This window comes from Polypterus senegalus, chromosome 3, assembly GCF_016835505.1.
Source record: "Polypterus senegalus isolate Bchr_013 chromosome 3, ASM1683550v1, whole genome shotgun sequence".
Lineage (NCBI taxonomy): Eukaryota > Metazoa > Chordata > Cladistia > Polypteriformes > Polypteridae > Polypterus > Polypterus senegalus.
Window position 1 is genome coordinate 219,550,709 of NC_053156.1, and position 10,080 is coordinate 219,560,788.

General features: G+C 37.4%; 1 protein-coding gene across 3 annotated transcripts in view; it reads left to right on the top strand.

Annotated features, from left to right (window-relative positions):
* The window catches only part of cdk18 (cyclin dependent kinase 18), a 324,367-nt gene extending 318,932 nt beyond the window's left edge, over positions 1-5,435 (top strand). For all 3 annotated transcript variants that reach the window (XM_039748505.1, XM_039748503.1, XM_039748504.1), the window contains 2 exons: positions 2,455-2,532; positions 3,914-5,435. In XM_039748505.1, the coding sequence (XP_039604439.1) occupies positions 2,455-2,532; positions 3,914-3,948 (113 nt within the window). In that variant the 3' untranslated portion in view covers positions 3,949-5,435. The remainder of the gene's footprint in view (positions 1-2,454; positions 2,533-3,913) is intronic.
* Positions 5,436-10,080: the final 4,645 nt, after the last annotated feature.

The window sequence follows — 10,080 nt, forward strand, 5'->3', positions numbered from 1 at the left end:
TTTGCATGTTCTCCCGTGTTCTGCGGGTTTCCTCCGGCGCCCGTTTCCTCCCACAATCCAAAGATATGCAGGTTAGGTGGATTGGCGATTCTCAATTGGCCCTAGTGTGTGCTTGGTGTGTGGGTGTGTTTGTGTGTGTCCTGTAGTGGGTTGGCACCCTGCCCAGGATTGGTTCCTGCCTTGTGCCCTGTGTTGGCTGGGATTGGCTCCAGCAGACCCCCGTGACCCTGTTTTCGGATTCAGCAGGTTAGAAAATGGATGGATGAATGGATAAAAACAGGAATAACCCTGGAGGTCAATCATCGCCCCAAAAGTGGATAGTAGACATCACGTAGTATATGTGTACCAAATATCAGGTAAATAGGTCAAACGGTTTGCAAGCTACAGACGATTTAATATCCAGGAAAGACAAACGGACAGCCATGGTAGCATATTATATAAGAAGATTATGACAAAACAAAGAAGGACCATACAAAGGAATTGAACAGGATTTGTTGTGTTTAATTTACCAAATTTAATCTAAATTCTTTTTTTTCTCTTTTTTTCCCCTCCTTATTGTTAATGCACAGTAACATTTACCATTATGGATTAATTCCACCCAGCCAAGTAATTTTACTTACATTACACCTTGTTCTGCAATGTCTTGAAAGCAATTACAATGGAACTTAAAATACAGCATACAGTACAAATGCCATGTTGCTGTACACACAGGTACACACTCAAAAAGAAATGCATGATATATAAAAATAAACAACACTTTAGAAGAGGGGCTACCTAGGTATTTCAATGATGATGTGATGTGTCAAGACTTTTAGACACGCTTTAGTTTTAATACAGATGACAACACTTTGGAATAGAAGCTACCTATAATGCATCAGTTATCTGGTATCTAAGACCTTAACAAAGTCTATATTTTTGTTACATAGCATTAAGTGACTAAAAGCTATGTCACATATGATGACTTTTCCAGCAATTTCCATTTGTAGCCTTAACCATCTGGAGGCACACTCCCATGAAGCTGATCGTCTAATGTGATCTGCCTTACAAATGAGACCAACTAGTCTGCTACTAGCTAGGATAAAATCAAACATGTTTGATTTTCTTGTTAGTCGGAGGGGGAAGGCTATGTATGCAGGAGACAACCAAATGAGCCAATTAATGAATGCACATCCAGAAGTACAATGCACAGAATGTAGCGACAAGGAATAAGGAATACGCATGTTTTGAACCTCACAAGCAAAAGAGAAGCTCATCTGTCTTATGTCTGATATTTTACATAACATAACAGAATGGAAAAAATAGTTCAAGGGCAGAGATTGCTGCTGAACTCACTGCAGCTGTTAACCCATTGTAAAGTTCGACTATGTCAGGCAACATGCTATTGGATGTCAGAAAAAGGGGCAAGCATGACTGCGCTAGAAGAACTGTGCTTGGTCAGTAAACTGTAATGTGGGCTGTGATTTTTAGTTGTGTAACATGGTGCAGAGACAAGATCAGCACTTGCGATTGCATGACAAAAGGCCATGTACTGTGACATTGACTTAGAGATGTATTATATCCAGCCCTCGTTTATTTTTCATTTTTAGCACATTTTTTAATAAAATCGTGTCACTTAAAAAACTTTTTTTTCATATGCTTTTTAGCCACCCTAATGCCACACAGTCCTCGGCATGTTCCAAAAACCTTCACTTGGGGGGAAGGTGATTTGAAAGAAATGTCATTAGCGACAGAGTGGAATCAAACCTACGATCTTAAAATGAAATAAAACATTCCTTCATGTTCATTTCTCAATTCAGAAAATCCTAAAAACTGAAATCTTACACGTGTGAAGTACTCAAAATGTGTGTTTGTCTATTGGAGAATCAAACCTTCTATCTTTGTTAGAAAAGCCCAGCACTTTATCTGCAATATCGCTAAATCACTGAAAAGAATATTTCACCAAAGTTGTATATAAATTATGAAAAATTGGTAAAATTAAAAAATATATACTTTGTGTACATTGGTGTCGAACCTTCAACCATTTGATTGAACATCCAACACGCTAACCACTTCACCAACAGCGCTAATTCATGTATATGTGTGTTGGCTAAAAGCACTATATTTATGTGTATTCGTGAAAATTATAATATAAAGAAATGAGAAATTTAAATTTGACATAATTAACGTACAAATCCCTGGCCAAAACCAATGAAATATGGCATTGTCACCAGAGAACAGCATGCATGGAAAGTTAGAAGGAAATTGGGTTGGTAAAAGTGAGTAAAAAATTGATTGCAAAATTTGACCCAGACAAACAGAGACGGCAAGTTGAATAAAATGGTGTAATAATAATAATAATAATAATAATAATAATAATCTGCCAAAATGTGTATATTTCCTGTATGTGTGTGTGTAACAGACTTATCACAGACAATGTTTCCATTCTCACTTTATACCCTTCCTGTCTCCTTTTAGATGCATCCATTTTTTCGTTGAAGGAAATTCAGCTCCAAAATGATCCAGGTTGCAGAGGATCTATGTTTCAACAAGCAGGTTAGATTTTTTTTCTTTCATCTATACATAGGTTCCAAGTTTGAGGTGCATTAATTAACTGATGTTTTATTAGTTTAAATGTGAAAATTAACCATTTAGAATTTCACTTTTATTCCATGTAATTGGCACTCCACTTTAGGAAAGATATACATTATATAAGGAGTGACTTACTTCAAATTGCTTTCATTTTGTATTCCAAACTCTCCTGTCACATACTTTGCTAAAAAAGCATGAATACTGATAAAAAGATCATGTGACATTAGAGTCAGCGATGATTATAAAGCCATTATTGAAGAATAACATACTGGTGCAGAACGAGGCTACAGACCTTAGTAAAAGCCTTCATGGCTGGCAATACAATCAATGAAATAAGTCATGTTATGTGCTGAATGCGGTCTTGAGGCACAACCTATGACATACATTTTGGGCATTTTTTGAAGTAGAATGCAATTAGAACACTGATAGACTGGATTATGGTAACTGGCAAGTCTGCCATGATTGTTTTAATAGTAAGTGAAAGGATTTCCATGATGTGTCACAGTGTGCTCAAATTGCCATTAAGAGGCAAGACAACTTTTTTACAACCATCATCACCAACACTTCGACATCTGTACAGCCAACACCTTAGGCTAAATCACTGATCTTATGAAAAGATCAGCTGCTGCTGTATGTATCTCATTCAGTTAACTATTCAAATGACAATAAACATTGTCAAGGTACTCCTTTTTCAGAGTCATTGTCTTCTAATAGATAGCTTAAAGCATGGGCATCTAGTATCAGTTGCAGGCATAGCAAATGGATAAATCTAATCATACAGTATACATATGTTCATGCAAACTAAACAATCTTTTCTGAGAGCAACAGCTCATTCAGGTAACTTGAACTTAAAGACTGCATTATTCTGTAAGTCCAAAACCGGTGATTCTCTGTGTAGCCCTCATCATGTCTGGCAAAACCCTGCTGTAGAAGATAGAGGGTAACACATCACAGTAAAATTCCCATTTCAACCTGAAACTCTGTCTGACCCAAACCTCTTATACCTCTTCTTTTGGCTATTCCTGTTAGGGGTTGCCAAAGCGGATCATCTTCTTCCATATCGTCCTGTCTTCTACATCTTGCTCTCTTACACCCACCACCTGCATGTCCTCTCTCAGCACATCCATAAACCTCCTCTTAGGCCTTCTTCTTTTCCTCTTGCCTGGCATCAGGTGGGAACTGGCAAAATAGATGATGCTGGCACTGTCAAAACTAACCATTTAACACTACAGTATTGTAAAAAAGAAAGGTCAACTGCAACTTGTTCCTCTTTGATAAATTTTGGATTGTAGTTAGTAGTATTTACTATGTTAAGAATTTTGTTATTGTTTTCTTTTTTTTCCAGCCCGAGGGAAGAGTCGGAGACAAAGTTTATTTTAGAAAGCTGTCCCTTCCAAGGTGCAAAAAACCTGGAAAAGACAAGCTGTCTATTGGGATCACCCTCCACCTCCACCTCCACCACCAGATTGCATTGGAGTGGGGGAGAAGAGAGTTAGTGGATCCCTAGAAGAACTTCAAGCCCAATATATTAGACTGCATATTTGAATGGCATTGCAGGTCTTTATGAAAGAACGTATCACAAATCATACCGAACAATAATGTATTTGGTTGGGCTTTAAATCCCCAGCCTAGTTGTAACTGCCACTGTTATCTTTGCCTAAAAAGGTATAAATATTGTTAGCAATCACATTTGATGCTGCCTTATTTTTCCACTGTTGTTATACATTCCATATTAAACATAGCTTAGAAAAATTAAATATATCAAAACTGGAAAAGAAAATCTGCTGTTTAGGACAAAGCACAAAAATGATTCCATAACAGAGCCAAGTTAAACTGCCCACCATGCTAAAAATTGGAGTTTTCATATACTGGGTCATTTGATTGACTAAAGCAATTCGATTACAGACAGTATGCAACATTTATATGCTGCAATGTCTGAAAATAAACATTTCAACTCAACAACAATTACATCATTCATTAAAATATGGTTAAATCATGGTAATTAATCTTTATTGATATAGATATTTGTAGCACAAAAATATGTTTTGCACCTGTTTGTAAGGAAATGTTGTACAGTAAAGAATGAATTACCTAAATCATTGATTTAAGTGTCACATTAGGCAAGAACAGCACAGATTGCTATTTTACTAAACATTCCTCATTTTTTCTGGACTCTACAACAGCTATTTATCTTCTTACGCCTTCACAATCAGATGGGAATACTTTCAGATTTACTACCTAAAAATATCTGCTTAATTAAAAATCAGTAACTGAAGGAGTTAGTTATTTAAACTGTTTGGCACTTACTGGGGTGCAGTCGACGCTCACAGGGAATTAGTTCTACTCGAACTTGCACAGCATTCAAAATGATGCTGTTCTGTCATGTGGGATGCAATTTCACAGCTTCTTGTGGCTGCAGAGAAGCCTAAATAGGTCGGCCAAGGGTTGTTAAAAAAAAGAAAAAAGATATTTTGAAACAAATTAATATTTTATTCTAGCTTTATTCTGAATTGTTTGTTTACTGTATTTGTTATTTGATGTGGTCAATGAAGAGAAGTATTTTCAAGCTATTTTAAATACTGTATATGACAACTAAATAATTTATGTATTTTAAGAATGTTTGAATTTTCAGAGAATTTTATGAGAGAGCACACTGTATGTTTAAAGCTATTGTAGATGTCTAAATGTTTTATAAATACAGTATATTTCAATTTTGTATTAAATCTGTGACCTGAAATATTTTGTGCAATTACTACTATATTATCTATTATGCTGTATGTCCAAGCTGAATGTATTGTGACTGCCGCCAAGCCAAAACTGAACGAAGCAGGTATTAATAAATTCTGAATAAATCTGCAAGCACTTTTCTTCATGAATCTCTTTATTAAAGGAAGACTAAAGAAAGGTATTCTTAAACTGAGACTATGCCACTGATGCTTCGTGGAGAATGGAAACACTCCTACCATACTCCAAAATAACAAGTACTCAGTTTGCCTCCTTCAGGGAATAAGCATATGGGTGTGTGTGTGTGTGAGTCAGGTAGGCAGGTGGATCCAGAAGTGAAACTCTTTCTGAAGCAAAGACTGGGAGTGAAGAAACATGACATTTAGGGCACAGCTTTTTTTTAAAGGTCAAATGAGTCTCATTCAAATTATCATAAAAATGTGAATAATTACAAATAATTTAAAAAGATTAATCTTTTAAAGGACTTCCTTCTTTTCATTTATCCCTCCCTTTAATACATTTAGTTGTTATCCAGTCACGGGTCACAGGGAGTTAAAGCCTATCCCTTCTTTTGTGAATCAGTTAAAGTAAGAAACTGAGAATAGTCCTTCCTGATATTTCAATGCAACGAGCTGGCAATGGAATAAACACAATGAATAATATAAGTCAGAGTAAGCCTTGTATTTATATTAGCTGGCCCAATACACAACAAATAATAGGCTATTGGTCTAGCACTTGAATCTAAGGAGAAAGAAAAGAGTGAAGGGCAAAGCAAAGGTCAAAACTGGAAGAGAAAATTAGAGAGATGTCAGAGCCAAATCGAAAACCAAAAACGAAAGCTTAAAAGGCAGTGCTAAATTGTTGACCCACAAACCAAAAAAATGAATCACTAGTTGCTATGTTTTGTCCAATTGAAGATAGAAAATGGCTGTCCAGATGTCATTTTAATGCTTCATCAATTAACCCTGATGCCATGACCCTAGAAGCCAGATTTCTAGCAACCAGGAGCTGCACAATGACGACTGAAACAACAAAATGGCCACCTCATAATCTAAACAAAATGGCATTGGAAAACACATTAAATAAAAGTCAATTTCTAAATGATGGCTCTAATCAAGAATGTAACCATAGAATTAAACTCCTTGAGTGTAAAAATTCTAGAAACAACACCTACAGGAGCTTTATAGCCTCCAAAAAACCTGGAAAAAAATTCAAAAGAAAAATAACACTACTGTTGCATGTTCAGTGGGTCCTATAAATTGCAGTTGTGTTTACGATTGTCATCCTCTGCTGAACAGGAGAGGCAACTGTGACACCCCGTCATGTTCCAAGCACTGTGTTTCCAGGAATAATGATGCCGTGCTCTGTCCTATTCCGAACATCAATACATAATGCATGAGTGAGTACCCTTCTGCAGGGTTACCAGAACTTCACGCAATTCAAGGTCTTTTGCCCACTGTGGATTCACCCTCTGTTTTGTTGTATTAACTTGCTTCTCACATGAATTCTCATGAAAGTAATTCATGCCTTGACTTTGCTTCTCCTGAGCCTTGGGAATACTGCTCTTACTGTTTCACATAGTTGCCCTCCATTCCTGTCTATAAGTTTTCTTTTGATACTTTCCTTTATCATCTATATAATCACATTAAATCCAAATATGAGATGAGAAAGATACCTGCCTTTCAGAACAAGATCTGGTATGATCAATTCCTTTGCACAAGGTGATGTCAACTTGAAAGTGATTTCAATCTATACTACATATAGTATGTCTGCACCATTGGCTGCCACCAGTTGTAATGCATCATGCGTCTTCCACTGCCTCTAAAACATCCCTCAACATGACTCCAGGTAAGTGCACATCTCTCCACTGCTCATCAATGATACAGACCTGGGAACCTGTGCCACATATTGCCTCACATCGATGTCTCTGGAGATAGCACTCTGCATAGCACTATTTGCCCACCAGCGAAGTTACAGGGAATATTTTGATTAACCTGACACTGAGAAACTAACACACTTCTTGTCACCTACCATGGCCCTATAATGATTCCAGTAATCTCACTCTGATATTTCTTTTAGCAGTTAAATTTGAAACACCCAGTATTTACACTTACAGTGGTGTGAAAAACTATTTGCCCCCTTCCTGATTTCTTATTCTTTTGCATGTTTGTCACACAAAATGTTTCTGATCATCAAACACATTTAACCATTAGTCAAATATAACACAAGTAAACACCAAATGCAGTTTTTAAATGATGGTTTTTATTATTTAGGGAGAAAAAAAAATCCAAACCTACATGGCCCTGTGTGAAAAGTAATTGCCCCTTGTTAAAAATAACCTAACTGTGGTGTATCACACCTGAGTTCAATTTCCGTAGCCACCCCCAGGCCTGATTACTGCCACACCTGTTTCAATCAAGAAATCACTTAAATAGGAGCTGCCTGACACAGAGAAGTAGACCAAAAGCACCTCAAAAGCTAGACATCATGCCAAGATCCAAAGAAATTCAGGAACAAATGAGAACAGAAGTAATTGAGATCTATCAGTCTGGTAAAGGTTACAAAGCCATTTCTAAAGCTTTGGGACTCCAGCGAACCACAGTGGGAGCCATTATCCACAAATGGCAAAAACATGGAACAGTGGTGAACCTTCCCAGGAGTGGCCAGCCGACCAAAATTACCCCAAGAGCGCAGAGACGACTCATCTGAGAGGTCACAAAAGACTCCAGGACAACGTCTAAAGAACTGCAGGCCTCACTTGCCTCAATTAAGGTCAGTGTTCACGACTCCACCATAAGAAAGAGACTGGGCAAAAACGGTCTGCATGGCAGATTTCCAAGACGCAAACCACTGTTAAGCAAAAAGAACCTTAGGGCTCGTCTCAATTTTGCTAAGAAACATCTCAATGATTGCCAAGACTTTTGGGAAAATACATTGTGAACTGATGAGACAAAATTTGAACTTTTTGGAAGGCAAATGTCCCGTTACATCTGACGTAAAAGGAACACAGCATTTCAGAAAAAGAACATCATACCAACAGTAAAATATGGTGGTGGTAGTGTGATGGTCTGGGGTTGTTTTACTGCTTCAGGACCTGGAAGGCTTGCTGTGATAGATGGAACCATGAATTCTACTGTCTACCAAAAAATCCTGAAGGAGAATGTCCGCCATCTGTTCGTCAGCTCAAGCTGAAGCGATCTTGGGTGCTGCAACAGGACAATGACCCAAAACACACCAGCAAATCCACCTCTGAATGGCTGAAGAAAAACAAAATGAAGACTTTGGAGTGTACTAGTCAAAGTCCTGACCTGAATCCAATTGAGATGCTATGGCATGACCTTAAAAAGGCGGTTCATGCTAGAAAACCCTCAAATAAAGCTGAATTACAACAATTCTGCAAAGATGAGTGGGCCAAAATTCCTCCAGAGCGCTGTAAAAGACTCATTGCAAGTTATCGCAAACGCTTGATTGCAGTTATTGCTGCTAAGGGTGGCCCAACCAGTTATTAGGTTCAGGGGGCAATTACTTTTTCACACGGGGCCATGTAGGTTTGGATTTTTTCTCCCTAAATAATAAAACCATCATTTAAAAACTGCATTTTGTGTTTACTTGTGTTATATTTGACTAATGGTTAAATGTGTTTGATGATCAGAAACATTTTGTGTGACAAACATGCAAAAGAATAAGAAATCAGGAAGGGGGCAAATAGTTTTTCACACCACTGTATTATGCCACAGCTGGGACACTGGTAGTACTCTTTCTTCACTTTTACTGATTATTCCCTGTTCTGTAGGAATAACCCACCTTGGTTTAAAGGGACCTCTTTATATGATCTTATTCCCCATGCTTTACGTCCTGCTTTGCAGTGCTCACTGCTGACACAGTTAAAATAGTGAGAGCAAAGTTCCTCACTCCCTCTCTGCTGACATTGGAAACAATTTTTTACTCTTTGTGGGCAGAGTTGTTGAGACAGGGCACAATTTTCTTACTGTGCAAACAGAAGTGTGGAAGATGCTCTGCTTGTTATCTTACATCAAATCTACACCTTTCTTGATTAGCCTGGTTCATATGTCAGAGCACTATTTTTGGATTTTTTTTTTAGCGTTCAATACCATACAGTCTCATATACTGACTGGGAAATTGAACAATATGAATGTAAACCCATTTATTACACTATGGATTCAGGACTTTCTTTTAAACTGTTCACAGACAGTTGAAGTACAGGACACTTTTTCAAAAGTTATTCATTCAAACATAGAAAGTTCGCAGAGGTGTGTCTTATCACCATTACTGTTTACTATGCGTACACAAGTGACCTGAGACAGAATAATGACCACTGCTCCATTATCAACTATGCTGATGACACCATGCTCATAGGACGCATATCTGGGGGGGATGAAAGCCACTATCTAAATCAAGTGGACTGTATGGTAAACTGGTGCAATAAAAACTCTCTCACTCTAAATGTAAAAAAGGGCCAAATAAATGATATTTAATTTTAAGAGACAGAAATCTTTATGTTCACCTATTGTAGTTCTGAGGGAGGAGGTAGAAATAGTGACTGAATATAAATACTTAGGAATTTACCTAAATAACAATCTTAACTGGAATACTACTACGAAAACAATATTCTCTAAATGCAACCAGAGCTTATTTCTCCTCCATAAACTCAAACTATTTAAAGTAGACAAGGACCTCATGTTGTCCTTTTATCACAGTCTGATCCAGTCTGTGATCACTTTCAGCTTCATTGCCTGGTTTAATAGTCTGACAAACCTAAACTCAAAA